The sequence below is a fragment of the Bubalus bubalis genome, chromosome 3 (genome assembly GCF_019923935.1).
Source record: "Bubalus bubalis isolate 160015118507 breed Murrah chromosome 3, NDDB_SH_1, whole genome shotgun sequence".
NCBI classification, from domain to species: Eukaryota; Metazoa; Chordata; class Mammalia; order Artiodactyla; family Bovidae; genus Bubalus; species Bubalus bubalis.
This window is the reverse complement of record NC_059159.1, coordinates 87,425,464-87,445,142: the sequence shown is the minus strand read 5'-3', so window position 1 is coordinate 87,445,142 and position 19,679 is coordinate 87,425,464. Positions and strand designations below refer to the sequence as shown.

The 19,679-nt window shown below is 41.6% G+C and overlaps 1 protein-coding gene across 4 annotated transcripts in view; it reads right to left on the bottom strand.

Moving 5' to 3' along the window:
* SLC24A2 (solute carrier family 24 member 2) overlaps window positions 1-19,679 on the bottom strand; it is a 288,084-nt gene that overhangs the window by 61,736 nt on the left and 206,669 nt on the right. For 3 of the 4 annotated variants that reach the window (XM_025281467.3, XM_025281469.3, XM_025281468.3), the window contains one exon: window positions 4,900-4,950. The exons of the other annotated variant lie outside the window; for it this stretch is intronic. In XM_025281467.3, the coding sequence (XP_025137252.3) occupies window positions 4,900-4,950 (51 nt within the window). The remainder of the gene's footprint in view (window positions 1-4,899; window positions 4,951-19,679) is intronic. 4 annotated transcript variants of the gene reach the window in all.

Here is a 19,679-nt window from a genome sequence, read left to right as displayed (position 1 = left end):
ACATTAGTATCAGGTGGTTGGTAGGGTAGGCGAGCCATCACCTTGGGAAGCAGGAATGAGGGAGTGGAGACATGGCCTCTTTTGAGAATCCTGTCCTCATTTCCACTGGGCTCCCTGGCACCTTGGGTTTGCCCACCATGTTACTCATCTTGCTGCCTGTGTTCCTCACTGGAGTGTGAATTCTTTAGGAGTAGAGCTATCTTTAATCTTCATGAGCCCTGTACTCAGTGTAATGCCTGGTCCAAAATGGGTGTTGCTGAACAAATACGTTAGAGAATGAATGCTGTTGTTTAGTTGCTCAGTCGTGTCCAACTCTTTGTGACCATAGGGACTATAGCCTGCCAGGCTCCTCTGTCCATGGAATTCTCCAGGCAAGAATACACGAATGGGTTGCCACTTCCTTCTCCAGGGAGGGAATGAATGAGTGAGTGGATACAATTCTGACTGGTTCAGGGTAGGAGAGGAAGTTGGGTGTGGCCCAGGCAGCTGTTCTGATTTAGGTTCTGGGCACCTGAGACAAGGGAGGGAGGAATTGAGCTCTGAGGGGAGGGGCAAACTTTACAAAAAATGTTACAATTTTTTCCAGTGTCTGAGAGTAAGCAGTTAAAAAAAAAATTTAAAAACATTAAATTTAATATTGAAATTTAAAATATTAAATTAAAAAAATTTTAAATATTAAAATTTAGTTGTAGCATGCAGGATCTTTGGTTGCAGCATACAAACTCTTAGCTGTAGCATGTGGGATCTAGATCCCTGACTAGGGATCAAACCCTGGCCTTCTGCCCAGAGGGTGGAGCATTAGCCACTGGACCACCAGGGAAGCCCCAGATCATTTTACTAAAATAAAATTTTAAATGTCTAGTAATCAAGTACAGAGGCCATGTTTCAGTCAATAACTGTCATTTTAGTCTGTGGTTCAACTTTTCCCATGATCTGGTCTCCATCAAGCCTTTCTTCCTACTCCTACACTGCAGCCAATCTGCACTGTCCAGTTCCTTATACCACCTCGCCGAGCAACCGCAGTGGAGCTGAGAAGGCGGTGAGTGGTCCTGAGCTCAGGTTCCACATTGCAACTTACTACCTCTGAGTCCCAGAGCCAATCACTTTGCTTCTCTGAATCTTAAAGTTCCCACATCTAACAGAATACTTGTTTGGGCTTTGGTTTTCTCATCATCAGTAAAATCGACCTTGTGATCATTACAAGGATTAAATTAATATATATAAATTTAATATATATTAAATTACCCTCAGAGCATTGTGCCTGGCGGGTGGGGGGCACTCAGTAAGGCTTGGTGTGGCCCCTTCTTTCATCCCTCAGCCTGGTGGGCCTGGTGGGAACCAGTCTTCCTACCCCAATGTAACCCATATTTACTGATCTTTTAGGGCCCAGGTCAAAGACCACCTTCACAAAATCCTCTCCTTCCCCATCCCCTACCCTTGAAAGCAATCTTTCCCCTTCCTGTAGCCTGTTATCTTTTTTCTGAATACCTATGGGACTTACCACTCTCTTCCTGGTGGCTCAGTGGTTATTAAAACTCAGTGTTTTATTTCTCCCCCATCTGTAAGTTCGATGGGGGCAAACTGTGCACCTTTTAATCTTGTACTTCAACGAAGACCTAGCAGAATAACTTGCATAAAGCAGGTGCTTAAAATAACAGACTGAATACGTGCAAGACAATTCTCTATACTTAGTAGATCATCACGCAATTTTTCTTAGGATGGGGGTGGCATATGTAATTCATCTTTCCACTTAATCCACTTTAGGGAAAAAAAGCAGGCCTCATTGCAAGTAGCTGACTTCACACAACATCCAGAGAAATCTCCAGAAACAGTTACAAATAATGACTGGTCACATGGGCAAGTATAATAAAGCCATGTCAAGGGCTAGTCACATTTCTAAAATTGTGAAAAGAAATGCTCAAATGGAGAGCGATATTTCTTGAAGGCTACACTAGTCCCCTATTGCCCATAACATCTTCATCTTTATCATACTTCCTTAAGTTGTGTAACACAGTTATTATTATTTTCAGTGAGAGGAGGAATTTGAAAGTCATGCATGGCTGTTGCCAGGTCTGAGGTTACTGAACTGGCCTTGAGTCTTTTAGATAGAATCCCAGAATTAGGTTTAAGCCAGGCCTGGCTTGTCGTGGAGGCAGCTGCCAAAAGGGTGTAATATGAGGTGACTGGATGGAGACCCACCTCGCCCCCACCCACTGCTCCAGTCATCTTTTCCATGAGTGCCTGAGAGGGATTGCTATGTGTTTGGAAAACTTGTGAGTCTTTCAAAGGTTACTATTCTAGATAAAGGATAATGCCTTAACCAGCATTTCTAAAAGAGTCCCACAAGAGGCTCCATGGAAGAATGGTTTCTCGGACCAAAAAAGTCTGGGCAATATGGCAGACTCTATCCCTCTGCGTGCATGCTAACTTGCTTCAGTCGTGTCCGACTCTTTCTGACCTTATGGACTGTAGCCTGCCGGGCTCCTCTGTCCATGGAGTTCTCCAGGCAAGAATACCGAAATGGGTGGCCATTTCCTCCTCCAGGGGATCTTCCTGACTCAGGGATTGAACCCATGACTCCTGCGTTGCAGGCGGATCCTTTACCACTGAGCTGCCAGGGAAGCCTCCATCCCTCTATACGATTTATTATTATATGCTGCAGTGCACAGGTGCACATGGAAGGCTCTGACAAGTCACATGGTAAAGAAATCTATTTAGCTTAATTCAGAAGCTCTCCCGCTTACTTAATAACAAAGTCAAGCTTGCTTTCTTTTTTTCCCCCGGATGGCTGCAAAATCCCTAATGACATGATCTGATAGTAATATTTCATAGAATGTACTTTAAAAATGCTCCCTTAGCTACTATTAGCTATCACTGTAACTGGGATGAATTTTCAGCTAAGAATGGGACACAAAGGGATATGCCTGAAGGGATGGGCAGTCCAGGGAAGGATAAGGAATCTTAAAGGTGACCCAGGAAGGTCCCCAAACACAATTTTACAGTTTTGCTAAGGGCCGGTCATGCTTCTCATGCTAGACATTATTTTGACTCTGTTTGCCTGCCTAGAAAGCCCAGCTGTTTGATATCAATTGGTATCATCAGATTAGAAGCAGCACTTTTGCATCTTCATGTGATGTTGAATTTTCTGGTGTGGGGAAGAAGAGAAAGGGAGTGCTCCAATGGCAATTTGCTCCCATAGATGTTGAAAGAGGAAGGAAAGGAAGGGTAAGGGAAAAACAGGTCAATAGAAGCAACAAGAAGCCAGAAGCAGCTCTGGTAACAAGAAGCTAAGGGCGGAAGGCAGAGGACAGGATGGAGGGATGAGAGAGAGTGAGGGGTTGTGACTACTCAGGTAGAAGGTAGCAAACCCACTGGCCACTCAAGCCATGAAGTTTAGACTGAGGGCTGTGAGATGCCTGGAAAAACAATTAAATTATAAAGTCAGTGAGCCCCAAAGTTTTGGCTTCCCAAGCCAATCACCAAGAAAAATCAAAGTGGTGTAAGACATGGACTGAAAATAACAGCCGGGACAGGAGCCTTCCTTTAAGGCAGGGACTGCTCTTTCTGTCCCCATGGTGGTAGGATACGCTGCTTGTGGGTAGCTTTCTGCCTTTAGGGCTTTCTGCCCAAGGATCTGCACTTCCTCCACGTTGTTGGGAGGGCCTTGGGTTACAGTAGAGCCCAGTCTGAGATTTTAACTGTGGCCCGCTGCTTTAGAAAACACCACCATGGTTAACTGACAGCACAGAGATAAAAGTAAAGAAGGACCCCAGAGCTTTGCAGAAGCCAGAGTGAGGGGCTGAGAAGGGCCTTCCTCTTACCGAGGGCTGTCTGATATTCTGCTTCCTGCATGCAGAGCAACTAGGAGACCTTTGGCAAACTAAGGCAGCTCAGAAATACTAGAAGCTGAAAACAAGATATGCAACACTTTGGGGAGTTTCTCTCATGTTGAAGGACAAACTGAACTGATTCCCCTTCCTAGGGTACCTTTGGCTTTCTTGTCAGTATCAGTGAAAAAAGCATGTGAAAACTCCAAATGTTTTCATAACTTACAAATATCATTTATTAGTCAAAAAGTGGAGGTATGTGTGGGATTAGGACAAGAGGACAACTCCTTTTACCAGAATGCAAAATTTTAAAGTTGCCGTTCCACGGTGCACTTATTTCAAAAAAGTCACTGACTGGGGGAAGACTGTGCTCTGGGACAGTGTCTGGAATTGTAGATGCACTGAAAAATAAATCTCTGCCAGACTTCATTTACTCAGGGGAAATGCTCAAAATGATATGTCCAATCTCACACGGTGTGAACTCCAATATATACAGCCCCACTGGCTGGAACAATGGCCCTGGCCTCTCTCAGATGAGTTAGCATGGGCTGTGGGAGAAAAGGACAGGGGCCTACAGTCCTCTGCATCAGAAACAGGTCTCCATTTTGAATCTAGGGATTCCTTTAGATTGCTCATTCCTTTGCATAAATCAGAATATCACCAGAAGATACATATCTCCCCCCACCCCCAAATTAGGGGCATATTAAAAGGAAGTATTGGTCCGATGTATTTTTCTATGTTGTAAGCATGTGGAGGAACTAACGGTGACCCAGTGGGTGTGGGCTTGTGTTTACATTGCTGACACCATTTCACTGAGTGTGTTACACGACTGAGATGGTTTGGATCGTTTGAATGGAATAACATGATCACCCATGGTATTGCACGTCTCCAATTCCAAATCAACACAATGGCAGAAACTAGACGAAAATGCAGAAAGAATAATAAATCACACAATGTCACTGAAGTCATGCAAAGAGGGGGAAAATAAAGACTAAAAAAATGGGCAAGCCACAGACACCATAAATTAAAAAAAAAAAAAAGCCAATGCATACAATTCTAAAATCATTCTTACCTTCTTCAGTCATTGTGTCATAATATTTTAGTTTTCCATATGATCCAAGTTCTACAACATCACAGTAAAAGACACAAAGATAAGGAACGAGCTGTAATGCAAGAACTTTGTTTTTTACACATTCTTAATTAATCAGATTCAGAGTTATACTGTCAAATTCCACAATCGTAACTATATAGAGATGTGCAAACATGGCCCATGTGGCAGACGGCTTTCACGGCCCATTTTCAGATATCACTTAAAATATAGTATTCCACTAGGGGTAGGACGTGCCCTGCATTACAGAACAGGACACAGTTATTTGAACATCTGATGAAACAGAACCCTTGGCAAAGATATCTTCACGGCAGGTCCAGCCTTGCCCTGTCATTTTTAGAGATGATATGCCAAGAGGAAGGGCTGGACCAGAGACCCTTCCGAGGTTTGTAGAGACCCACTGGGGTGTGTAGATGCTGGCACTCCTTGCCAGGAAACAGCAGTCCCAGAAGTTCATTTCATAGCTTTTCTCCAACAGAACTACTTCCTAGAGGTTAATAAGGAAGGAAGGCCACCTGGGAAAAACCCCAAATGAAAAACCATGTTCTAAACTTCCCTTTCATTTCTAATCTCATATTACAGGCAAAAAGCACTGAATACCATGGGTGCAACATGCTTGGAAGGGCTGGGAAAGGTGCAAAAGACTTCGGGAGGAAGTGGGAGGCATGCTCCCAGGGAAGGGCAGGTGGCCCAGAGCAGCCACAACCCCATGCTCAGGGCATCACCTGCCACTGTGTAGCCTGCAGGGGCCAGGAGGCAACCTCCCGGATGCAGCTCAGGAAAGGCCTCAGCTGAGACGGAAACTGCTGGCAGAAAGCAAGCTCGTCTGAGTCAGCTGGTAGAAGCGGCATCTTGGGGATGGGGACGGAAGAGGTAGGGACACACCATTTCTGTTTTCTTCCTTCAGTTCTAAAACAGAAACTTTCATTCCTGTCCATCTGAAAATTCCAGATTGTTTGAAGCAACACTGTGAGCAGGTTAAAAATATTTTCCTGGTCATCACAACACTCTCCCAATAAACTTAAGAGATATTAATGAGACGTGAGAGATACTCCTGTGATTCTTTGGAATGCTTCCATGGCTCATTAACTTGGTGGGCTGCTAAAAACTCCCATATGAATGGACTAATAACTGATGGGTTCTGTGTACAACATAAGGCTCTAGTTTAAAACACAATAATAAATATTCTTCGCTTTATAGTATATATTATACACATTCTTTTTCCATGTGCCTAAAATTTTACCTGAAGCTATTTTAACACACTAATACAAAATTATGCCTGGGGGAGAAAAATCACCTCATTTTTACGTTTCTGCAAAAGCCTGCTTATTCTGGATTTTGTTAGACCTATGACAAAGGATGCAAGTGCTTCAATAAGAAATTGAATTTTGTGTCCAAACAAGAAGGCTTTTAAAAAAATTGACTTCTAGGGATTGCCTTCAGTAAAAAAAACATTTTTTTCTGCCATTTTAAGAACAGTAGTTTATTATATAAGTGACACTGCCAAAGTCTGGGATTTTAAGGTGATCTAAATTCCTTCATAAATATTAAACACATGTTCACGGTGGCTTTACACATAATCTATGCCTTGTGTGTGAGTGGTGTGATGTGTATGTATAATCCTGCAGTAAGCTGATGAATTATACCAGCCAACTAATTTTTTGGTAACCTCCACTCTTTCCCTGAGGTAAAGCAGGCGAATAAGCAGCTGGCATTCTCTTTCTTTGCCAAGGAAACAGAATGTGGAGTTCATGTTTGCAAAGTTGGGTCGAAACCATATTTCTACACAGTGGAGATATACTACTGCATTTTTGTCTTTTGAGATGCTACCTCTCTGTACACACACACACTGGTCTTCATGTATCAGTCCCAAACTTTCAAACATCTGCTAGAGACAGATGTGATTAAGTCTTTACCTCCTCTCTCATGGAGCCAGGTATAAACACATACAATCATATTCTTTGATTAATTTATTAACTTAATACCAACATGGTCAAAACTGGATCCAGGGGTGGCTGACAAAACTCACACATTCTTGCTGCTATGGCGATTCCTAGATTGTTCCTCAGCTACTTCCTTAGATGAGGACTGGGGCAGGGGGACAAGAACTGGACAGGATATACCAAAAAGGAGGCTAAAGCTGGTGGAAGAGAAGGAATCAGAGCAGTCAGAGGCTGAATGACAACAGGTGATGGAGTGACTTGAAGCACAGTGAAGAAGGTGGGCAAGGAAACAGTATTTGCCCAAGTGAAGAGAACCATGTTTGGTGCTTACTTAAAAAAAGGTACACGAACCAGCCTGTTGGAATAGAGTTTTTATCATTGACCTCAATGGGATAGTGAGACAGTGAACTTGGCACCTCAGTGCTTCCAAATGGTCAGGGTGGTCTCCTGGGGCTGGTGGGACAGTATCTCCAACAGCCAGCACCTCCCTTCCTTGAACCAGGGGCTCAGAAGGTGCAGGAAGAGGGGTGCGATATGCGACTAGGACAGACACGTGCGCATCCATAATTTGGAGCACATTTGCACCCAGCTAGCGTCCCACAGCCCATGGACACCTCATGGAAAGCGGCCTGAGAGGCATGAATGAAAACTCACCTGTAAGCGGCAATGGGCTCCTGTCAGCACACTCCCCATGGACAGTAGCCATGGCAACTTTAGCATCATTGGATTAGGATTCAAACTGGTCCCAATCCAAGCTGAATTTCTTGGGATAGGAGGGAGGAGGGAAGGGGATCAAGAGGGGGCTGTTTAATACCATTGAATAACTTCCATTATGTCAACTGAGCAAGAGGAAAAGGGATGAATCAGTAGTGAAGATCACCCTGGTTACCATCCAGTGCCTCTTCTCTATAAGATTTCTCTAAGAAAAAGTCTGGAACCCAGTGGCTGGTGTTTGAGACGAGCCTATGAGCTGATCAGCTGCCTAACATGGCACGATCGCTCACCATTTGGGCAGCTGGATCCATGGGCATCCAAGCTCCTGGGGCTCTAGGAGAGCCGGAATCTGACATTCCTCTGCCCACTGCCTCTCAGGCCTCCCAGCAAGGTCATCACCTGGCTTTAAGGTACCTCTGAATTCTTGTCCGTCCATCTTGGTTGATAAGTCAAGGAAAAGATCTTCAGTCTCAACAGATCTGCAACTAAGAACTAGTGCTTTTTGGCCCCTAATTTCTTCCTTTCTTAAAAAAGGGCATGGACATAGATTTCTCCTTCCAACATTGACCTTCTCAGCTCCACTTTTGGAACCTCTGGCATTCTCAACCCCTTTCTCAACAAATTTCCCCAGACAGGAGCAGCACCTTCCAGGCCTCAAAATTCTGACATATAAAACAGAAAGTCAACAGAAAAATCTATGCTGAATTCATTTTGTTAGAATAAAGAGCAGAGGTAGAGAAATCAGTGAAAGCAACATTCATTAAGTGTTGGTTGATGGAAAAAATAACTTGTGTGTTTTCTTAAATCAAAGAGCTGCTTTATTTTTGACACTGAGTTTGTAGATCTAAAATTTAGATTTTAGATTTTCTTAACACAGAGATTAGTTCCTTGGTAAAGTTGTCTAATACCTATTAAGGAAGTATGCAGATATCAGATTACATCACATCCAGGAAAGGATTATTTTCAGTGGCTAAAAGAAGTTAAGAACACAGGCTTTGAAGCCAGGGTCCAGGTTTGAACCCAAGATCTGACACTTTTTAGCTGTGTGACTTTGAGCAAATTGCTTTGCCTTTCTGAGTCTTGGTGTCCTCAGCTATAAAAGGGCATGTGTATTAATATCTATCTCACAAAGCTGTGGTGAAGAGTAGGTGAGATAATAATACCCACTAAGCAATCAATAATGAGCAGCTTCATTATTGCAAGCATCACCAAGAAGAGTGAAAGAGAACCCATGGCATATGGAGCAGAACACTTAAGAAAACTTGCTATTTCACACAGGTTTGTTGAAACTAACTCAACAGTATTTACAGAAGTTTAAAATAGCTAATCGGTGTCCAACAATAAAAGATATTCTTCCCTTTGAGCTAGAATTTAAAAGAAATTTCTTCATCATCCTCCCCTTCTACTCTCAGATCTGCGAAGAATGTCAAAACATGGATCATAACCATGGGAACAGGATGTGAAAAGCAGACCCTTCATTCATCTGATCATCAATGTTCCAGCTTGGGACCTATGCACCCTTCCCTGTAATATTTGCAAAGTCTGTCTCTCCAGTTAGGATGTCCATATCTTGTAGACTGAGACTGTATTCCTCTTTGGATCCCTCCCAACTAGAACAGTGCTTTTTGTGTATCACATGCGCTCCTTATATTTCTTAATCAAAGCATATAAATGCACAGCTCCCAAATAACAGTACTTTGGTTTGTTGAACTTCCCTGGACTTGCTGAAGTCAGGACGGCAGACACTGGTACTTAAGGCTTCTGGACTGCTGATCCCATAATATCACTATCAAGGTTAAGGGGGGTAGGGGAAGGGTAGTTTGGGATTAGCAGATGCAAGCTATTATACATAGAATGGATAAACAACAAGGTCCTATGTGTATAGCACAGGGGACTATATTCAATATCCTGTGATAAACCATAGTGGAAAAGAATATGAAAAGTAATTTATATATGTGTAACTGAATTATTTTGCTGTACAGTAAAATTGACACAACATTGTAAATCAACTATACCTCAGTAAAATAAACTAAAAAAACAGAGGGCTTCTGAGACAGTTAAGATAGCTAATTCAAAGCTTGGTTCTATGACTTATGAGCTGGTGATCTTCTCTGCACCTTAGTCTCTTCTTCAGTAAAATAGGGACAAGAACAATAAATACCTATTCTCAGGAGGGTTTTTGGAGGATCAGATGAGAACATATCTATAAAGCACTTTGTGTCATGTGGCACAGGTATCCTTAATAATTGGTACCTCTCTTCCTTTTTTTTTCTTTTTTGTATTTATTGACTGTTTATTAGTACTCAAGCAGCTCCGCATGCTCTATTTTAATTAAACCTCTATTTTAATTAACCTAGAGTATGATACTCTAGGTTAGATCTTATTGTCACAACTGAGGGATCATTAGGTTATTAATTTAACCAAGTTCCATGATATACCTTATACTCAAACCCAACTTTTCTGAAGCAAGGCTTATATAGTTTTAATGACTGCTAGATACTAATTCTCAGTTAGAAAAGAAAGTTACTTTGGTATCGTTTCAGTGAACAAGATGCCAGAGATTCTGAAAAACTAGTACAAAAAGTGCAAATTAGGGCCTTTAAGTGTAGGAGTAGATAATTTTATGTACTTCACTAATTTTAAAGATTTTATATTTAAAAGAATGCAATAACATTAATCATCATATCCTTAAGCATTAAAAATAATTTCCATTAAGAAATTCTTTCCATAAAGGCATAGAATACTGCAATCTATTTTAGAAAAAAATGCCTATGTTAAAGTGAATGTTAAATTTGGTGCTTAAAGGAATATGTTTCAGACACTTGATAGTTAATCCATTACTTGATTTTTTAAAAAAATTATCTATTTTAATTGGAGGCTAATTACTTTACAATATTGTAGTGGTTTTTGCCATACATTGACATGAATCAGCCATAGTGTAGATGTCTTCCCCATCCTGAACCCCCCTCCCACCTCCCTCCCCATCCCATCCCTCAGGGTCATCCCAGTGCACCAGCCCTGAGCACCCTGTCTCATGCATCGAACCTGGACTGGTGATCTGTTTCACATATGATAATATACATGATGTCAACAAAGGTCCGTCTAGTCAAGGCGGACCATAATTTTTCCAGTAGTCATGTATGGATGTGAGAGTTGGACTATAAAGAAAGCTGAGCGCAGAAGAATTGATGATTTTTAACTGTGGTGTTGGAGAAGACTCTTAAGAGTCCCTTGGCCTGCAAGGAGATCCAGCCAGTCCATCCTAAAGGAGATCAATCCTGGGTGTTCATTGGAAGGACTGATGTTGAAGCTGAAATTCCAATACTTTGGCCACCTGATGCAAAGAGCTGACTCATTTGAAAAGACCCTGATGTTGGGTAAGATTGAGGGCAAGAGGAGAAGGGGATGACAGAGGATGAGATGGTTGGATGGCATCACCGACTCAATGGACATGAGTTTGGGTAAATTCCGGGAGTCGGTGATAGACAGGGAGGCCTGGCGTGCTGCGGTTCATGGGGTCGCAAAGAGTCGGACATGACTGAGCGACTGAACTGAACTGAACAATGCTATTCTCTCAAATCATCCCATCCTCGCCCCCACAGAGTCCAAAAGACTGTTCTGTACATCTGTGTGTCTCTTTTGCTGTCTTGCATGTAGGGTCATCGTTACTACCTTTCTAGATTCCATATACATGCATTAGTATACTGTATTGATGTTCTTCTTTCTTACTTATTTCACTCTGTATAATAGGCTCCAGTTTCATCCACCTCATTAGAACTGATTCAAATGTATTCTTTTGAATGGCTGAGTAATATTCCACTGTGTATATGTACCACAGCTTTCTTATCCATTCGTCTGCCGATGGACATCTCTCTTACTTGTCTGCCAAAGTTCCAATGGGAACCTCTATTTCAGCCCGGCATGAGGTTGTTAAATCTTATCAGACTCTCATCATCTCTGTGGGTGGGCACCAATGTCAGTGTCAAAACTTGAAACGTGCAAGTCAAGAACCCACCGCCCTCCTTCCCCAGGCGCCTTCCCTTAAACACAAGGAAGAATGTCAAAAGGAAAACTTTCAGTTTCATGAAAGGCTGCCCTGGCTAACTTCCAGAACCATGTTTGGTAGTATTAACATTTTAGTCTAAGGTGTTTTCTTTTTTTTTTTTAATTTGTGAATTTATTTTCATTATTGAAGTTTTGTGAATGAATAGTATGGGAGTTATGTATTTGTCATTTCCCATCCACTCCCTACAAACATAACATTTATATTTGTAGATCCATACAATTTTTTAAAGTTCCTTACAGTGCTTGATTTGGGTTGACTTTGTTTCTCTTCTCTTCCTGTGTGAAAATTTTTTGTCAAAATCAATATGTATTCCGAGCTAAAAGATATTTCTAAGTCAGCCCAATTGAAAGCTTTTTGTTTGATTTACCTTAAAAAGGGCTGTACGGTCCATCAAAATTAATTGCTTTCCATTAAAAGGCTTTCTTTGGTCATTAGTCCTTTATAACAATTGTTCATGTCAAGGCAAGTACTTTTCTTAAGTTAAAAAAAAAAACCCTTAAGAGATGGAGGTTAAATGAGGAAACAACCATATTCTCACTTCAGACTCAAGTCAGAATAAAAGGAATATTTTAACCTTCAAATTCAAATTCTCACTCAAAAAAGCTTTCAGAGCACTGACTCACTGCAGAAGTTCTGCTTAGCAATCTGTGGGGGAATAGTGTTTGTGTGTTGAACTTCCCCGAGAGCCTCCTAACTGAGAAAACAGTTGCCTGGGGACACTATACCCAACATGTGGTAATATATCTATGTCATATACAAGGTGTAAACAGAGGTGATTTTGTCCTATGGAGTTCTCATATTCAGCTCTTGCAAATCTATGCTAACGAGTGCTTCTTTTTCTTCTATGGGATTAAAATCTCTCACTTAGGCTTTTGGAAGCAAGCCAGTAAGTTTGCAAATGAAAATAAAAGGCTGAACTTGTAAGTAACCTTCCCTCAGCTACTGAGTGTCAAGTAGGATTTATGTCCTTACATACATCACTGCCTCTTAGACATTTATCACCTGATTTTCACACCCTCTGAATCCAGCCCCTTCATGAAAGACTCACTCTTCCTTTTCAAGCTTCCAGCAAACCCAGACACACTTGTTTTGCTTTGTTCTTGTTTTGGTCTCCCTTACTTTCTACATGTATTTCCTAGTTGATGTCAATCTGCTGGTATCATTCTGAGGCCCCAGTCCCTTAGAACTACTGATACTACATTGGTGGCCAAATTAGGGATCACATAGATCCCCAGCAGCCGGCCCAGTGCCTGGGGCACAGTAACATTCTGATAAAGCACTCATGAGCCACAGGGGCCAGCTGTGCAGGTGAGGACAGTGGACCGAGGCCAACAATAGGGAGCGGTGGGGACTATGGGAAAGTGGCCAGTGAATGCCTAAAGGCGTGACAGCCTCTTAGCTCCCATTCCATGAGGAAAGGCTGGGACAGTGTTGAGAGATCTGATTATTCCAGGGAAGCCAGATATCTGGACTTTTATGTGAAAATTCCTGACTTTTAAATGTTGGAGTGTGTGTGTGTGTGTATGTGTGTGTGTTAGTAGTTCAGTTGTGTCCGACTCTGTGATCCCATGGACTGTAGCCTGCCTGGCTCCTCTGTCCATGGAATTCTCCAGGCAAGAATACTGGAATGGGTTGTCATTCCCTTCTCCAGGGGATCTTCCTGACCCTGGTATCGAACTTAGGTCTCACACACTGCAGTTTTTTTTTTTTTTTTTTTTTTAACCATCTGAGCCACAGGGAAGTACCTTAAATGTTGGTAACCAATTCCAAATTAAAAAAAAGCAAACCACTCTGGGCTTGGTTTAAAATCTGGATGGTGAGTCCCATTTTCTTATAAATATTAGTGAATGAGTGAATGAATGAACAAGTGAGACCAGGGAGGGGTCCTTGCTTAGCTACCCTTCTGGAAAAGCCAAAGGCTTTGGTTCCCTTCCTCATTTCCCTTGAGGCTTACCTATCTCCCTTGGTGTAGGTACCACCGTGTGCTTATCTCTGACTTAAGAGCAGACTACGAGTCTCATCACCTCAGGCTTCTCTGGGACACCAAGGCTAAGTCCACGTCAGGCCAACGGAAATGCTAGTATGCCATGACTAACACACTCTTTTTTTTTTTACACATTCTTGCCATCAAGCTATGCCACCACATGAGTCAAAAGAGTAATTTTAAAAAATCTTATTTAGGAGAGGAATGAACATTGTCCATTAGGTGTAACTGTTCCCAATTATTTTTCAGGGAAATATCTGGACTGTGAAAAATACAGTGAAAGATTCTGAAAGGTAGGTGAGGATCACAGAGGGAGGTGCCATATAATTATATGGGAATTATCATCCTTGAACAGTGAACAATAATGTGTGGTCATTACTGTGGATCATCCAGATGGTTCATAATGAAACACCCAAGAGAGTCCCCAGACACTCCAACTTCTTATAAATTTGTCACCTAATTTGCAGTCTTGCTCCTCTGCGGTGTTGCTTAGCAATATCAATGGTTACTGATTTCTGTCCTGTGAGAAGCTGACTCAGGCCATATTTCACTGTAATTTACATGCTCTGGATGATCAAACAAGAAAAATGGGACCAGGAAGAGCTGTTCTGCTCCTTCCCTGCTGAGGTAGGTTGGGGAGGGGAAGAGAACGGGAGAGAACAAGCAGGTTTCTGGAAAGGATTTTTAAAGAAAAGCAATGAGCCACCCAGGCAAGAGAATTAACCCCAAACAGTGTGGTTAAAAAAAAAAAAAAAAAGATTTCCTGGACATTTATGTGACCTTTTAATTGTGTAATTAAAAATCACAACAGTCCTAAGTTAACTTTAAACACTGATACTTTGTCATAATGTTCTTCCTTTTTCCCAAAGGGATGGAGAAAAGCATGCAATGATACAGCATGACAGCCCCATCATTTGTACTGTGGACCCCACAGACTTTGACTTGAAAACTGGCTCTGCCACTCACCAGCCATGAGAGTTTGGGCAAGTTAACTAACCTCTTTGACACACAGCTCTCACACTCATATACGATGGGAACAATAATAGCTGCCTTGTAGGGTTGTGGTAAATATTACAGATACCTAACACATAATTGGCAAATATATTCATTATGTATGTGAGCAAGAGAGTTTCAGAAAAACATCTATTTCTGCTTTATTGACTATGCCAAAGCCTTTGACTATGTGGATCACAATAAACTGTGGAAAATTCTGAAAGAGATGGGAATACCAGACCACCTGATCTGCCTCTTGAGAAATTTGTATGCAGGTCAGGAAGTAACAGTTAGAACTGGATATGGAACAACAGACTGGTTCCAAATAGGAAAAGGAGTACGTCAAGGCTGTATATTGTCACCCTGTTTATTTAACTTATATGCAGAGTACATCATGAGAAACGCTGGACTGGAAGAAACACAAACTGGAATCAAGATTGCCGGGAGAAATATCAATAACCTCAGATATGCAGATGACACCACCCTTATGGCAGAAGGTGAAGAGGAACTCAAAAGCCTCTTGATGAAAGTGAAAGTGGAGAATGAAAAAGTTGGCTTAAAGCTCAACATTCAGAAAACGAAGGTCATGGCATCCGGTCCCACCACTTCATGGGAAATAGATGGGGAAACAGTGGAAACAGTGTCAGACTTTCTTTTTCTGGGCTCCAAAATCACTACAGATGCTGACTGCAGCCATGAAATTAAAAGACGCTTACTCCTTGGAAGGAAAGTTATGACCAACCTAGATAGCATATTCAAAAGCAGAGACATTACTTTGCCAACAAAGGTTCGTCTAGTCAAGGCTATGGTTTTTCCTGTGGTCATGTATGGATGTGAGAGTTGGACTGTGAAGAAGGCTGAGCACTGAAGAATTGATGCTTTTGAACTGTGGTGTTGGAGAAGACGCTTGAGAGTCCCTTGGACTGCAAGGAGATCCAACCAGTCCATTCTGAAGGAGATCAGCCCTGGGATTTCTTTGGAAGGAATGATGCTAAAGTGGAAACTCCAGTACTTTGGCCACCTCATGCGAAGAGTTGACTCATTGGAAAAACTCTGATGCTGGGAGGGATTGGGGGCAGGAGGAGAAGGGGACGACAGAGGATGAGATGGCTGGATGGCATCACTGACTCGATGGACATGAATCTCAGTGAACTCTGGGCGTTGGTGATGGATAGGGAGGCCTGGCGTGCTGTGATTCATGGGGTCGCAGAGTCGGACACGACTGAGCGACTGATCTGATCTGATCTGATGTGATAGGTATTAATTATTAGGTACTTTAAAGCATTTATTATTTTCCCTTCAACTAAATCAGGGAACTCCCATCATAGCATCCTTCTGATCGTCACAAAACCAGAATGAAGCTGGTATCAGGAGCCCTTATCACCACGGAGATGAACAAGACGATTTTATGGCATTCAGCATAATTTCTGGAGTCAAGAGGTGTGGGTTCTAATCCACAATTTACTACTTATTAGCTGCGTGACCTTTGAAAGCCTTAGTTTCATCATCTGCAAAATGGGGCTAATTCTAGTACTCCCTTACTGTATTGCTCTAAGGGGGTTTATGTGACGCTGGGAACACTGGAAATTCTCAGTATGTAGGAGCTATCATTCTATGACTGGGTCAAAGCCCAGTAGTGATGTGGATTCAGGCTCACTTATTATAGTCACAATAAGTGGGCACCCAGGATTAGAGCCTTGTTCTAACATTCTCTGCACAAGTTTATACTGGAGAAGAAAAAGGTCAAAGGAGAAGAATGACAAAAAATAATAACTAGTTATGTCATGCCAAAGGAAGTCTATAAATGTCACATTCTTTTGTAATGACATCAGATACATAGAGACTGTTGGCACTATTTAAAGAATGTGTAACTCAGGGAAAGAGATAATATAAGTTTTGATTTTCAAAAGGAAAGCTTAAAAGGGATTCCAACTGTTTGTCAAAGTAGTATTATTCAGTGGTTAATGTTTCAGGTTTAAAAATAAAATTAAATTAAAAAAAAAAAAGAAAGAAAGTGAATTCTGGGGTCCAACAAACCTCGATTTGAACCTGGCTATTATTTCCCTTATCCCTGGGTCAAATTATTTACTACTGTAACTTTCAGTATCTTTATCAGTAAAATGGTTATAATAGAAGAGGTTATAATATAGTTAAGTTTTTAGTATAACAGACTCATAGGATGATGCTGAAAATTGAACGAGTTAATATATATAAAATGCTTAGCACAGTGCCTGGCACATAGTAAGAAATCAGGGTTAGTCATTCCATTTTTCATTATTATTGCCTCCATGGGCATCAATCCAGAATTCTGGCTGAATAGTCAATATTTTTTCACTTCTCTTACTTTTCAGCTGGCGTTTCCAGGGAGAAAATGACATTGTCAAAGACAGTGAAAGGAATACGGTTTGAAAGCAAAGAATATACAATATTAGATACCATCTATGCAACATTTGGAATTTATTTCTTTTTAAAAAAATCTGTTTGAGTCCTTCTAATAGCAAGTTTCTAAAACATGTTCTTGGTAAGTTTTTTGTATAGGTAGGGGGTTAAGAAGCTAACATGTTCACTGATGACATCTACATCTTTGCATTCTTGCATCTCTGTAAATGAAATGATTATGTTTACAAAATCAGGCAAAAGGTACTTTCTTCTTAAGTCTTATCAAATTTGGGGTGGGGGGTACACACACATTTATTGCTCAGTCTTGAAAGTGGCAAGAGGTTCCATTCTCTTCCCCTATCCTTTTTTTAAAAGGATTTTTTTGAATTGACACATACAGATAAGCCCACTGTTCTCTTTCACAGAAATGTGAGCTTGGTTATATTACATATGACTAAGATCCAAAGGCTGGGGCTTTAAGTGATGCTGATGCTTCTATGGCCACACCCACAACCCAACCAGTCATGAAAGTGAAAGTTGCTCAGTCGTGTCCGAGTCTTTGTGACCCCATGGACTATACAGTCTGTGGAATTCTCCAGGCCAGATCACTGGAGTGGGTAGCCCTTCCCTTCTCCAGGGGATCTTCCCAACCCAGGGATTGAATCCAGGTCTCCCGCATTGCAGGCGGATTCTTTACCAGCTGAGCCACAAGGGAAGCCCAAGAATACTGTCATGAAGCCCTAGCAATTCCACCCTGAACAGCCTCAGTTCTGTCTTTTCTGCTCCATTCCTACTGTCCCTGCCTTAGTCGGAAGCCTTGCTGAGGTTACTGAAGTAGTCCTATTTGAACTCTTGTTTCTTACCACCTACTCTTTCTCTTTCTTACCATTTACTGTCTCGTCCTGGCACCTTTCACCCGTCTTTCACATTGTTACCAGTGTAAGGCTTTCAGAACACAAACTGAACATATCTCTCTAAATCCCTCACATCCTCTTTTTGTGTTGGAATCTTATGAGATCTTCTAATCTAGTGACTCACTTGGAGGTTCCCTCCTGCAGGTGGTATTCTCGAATGTCCTCCCACCCCTAGTGTAAGTGGGAGGGCATTAGTGTAACCCACTCCCTCCAGTGTGTCTGTTTCAAGTATACCCTTCTGTGTGTGCTCATCAAAGGCACCTTAACCTACTTGCTTTCTGTCATTTAGGGCAAGGAATCAACACACTCATTTTGTTAATTGAGCACCCAGCAGAGTTCCTGGCACTCTGTAGGTGTTCAGATGCTGTTGAATTGAATTAAATCTCTATTTAATAGTGCTCTGTTAATCCTCCTTAGCCTGGCTGCCTTTGGTATGGACACCTATGACTCTTTCCATTTTAGTGTTCTAACTCCACAGTTTCAACTATTCTGTCTTCAATCTCTCTGCAGGAAGGAAGTCTGCGAAGGGAAAATGCATGTAGCCTCAACTGTTGGAATCCTCTTCATTGCTTCAGGAGAACTTTTGCTCAACTAAAAGCCAGACGGCCAATAAGACCAGTTTCAGGAGGATTTACAACATACCAAGGTGCCATCAGGAGAATGCTCAGCATATAGAAGACAAGATGGCGGCAATAACTTGGAAATGGAGATGAAAAAGAAAAAAACCCAACCTGACTGATGAGTGGAATGGATGCTGCATGCTGGCTAGAGAACAATTTGGATGTTCTCCTGGACCTCATCCTGCAGCCTGGCTGGATTCAGAAGAGTCTGCCAGGCAGAGAGAATCAGTGCTAAATTATATCCAGCCGTCGGGTCAGCACAGCTGAGTTTCTACCCTCCAATGCACTGAGCATCAAAAAATACCAGAAAAGTGTCCTAGAAGAGGGGAGTAAAAGCAATAAAATGGACAAACAAACTTCAGCTACTCAAGAGGGACAAAATGGCAAGAGATGAGAAGAATGAGAAGGCAAGAAGATTTGGAAACAGAATGAAATGGAGGGAAAAAGACTGGAAGACAAAGGAAATTAATACCACTGAAGGGGAAGTAATTCAAACTACTCTTATAATTTCGTAGTCTACACTTCAGTTCTGGTCAGGATGTCACTTTATTGAATACTTGGCTCCCTACCACAATAGAAACAATCACCCCAAATTATGAAAAAAATTACAGGATCAAAGTACAAAGAATGTTTATTCAATCCTCTAAATTTCATTGAAGTAGAAATCCATTTACCATTATTCCTACTTAAATACCATAAAAAGTGGGAAGATAGGAGTGAATTTAAAATCCAGGATGCAAAGACAATGTAGAAGATTAAGACATGTTTCACAAGTAGCCCATTATGCACCTTACATGAAATGGCAAATGCCTGCTGTGAACCAGAGATCTGATGATATAGGAGAAGGCAGGGACTTGCAGAAGGTTATGAGTCCTAACTACATAAACAGTGGCCTAAGGACATTTCACCAGGATTAAAAAATTAGTACAGTAATTGCTTTTTCAGATTTTTTTAACCAATATGTTGGAAAGAGGAATTTTTTTTTTCAGTCTGCCAAAAATCTGTAGACCCCAGAGAAAGCTGGGAGTTATTGAAGGGAAATGAGTCAAGTACCATGTCACACTGATTTACTCCTCATTGTACAAAGAACAGAAGAACTTGGAAATATAAAATGTATAGTTATTCAACTTT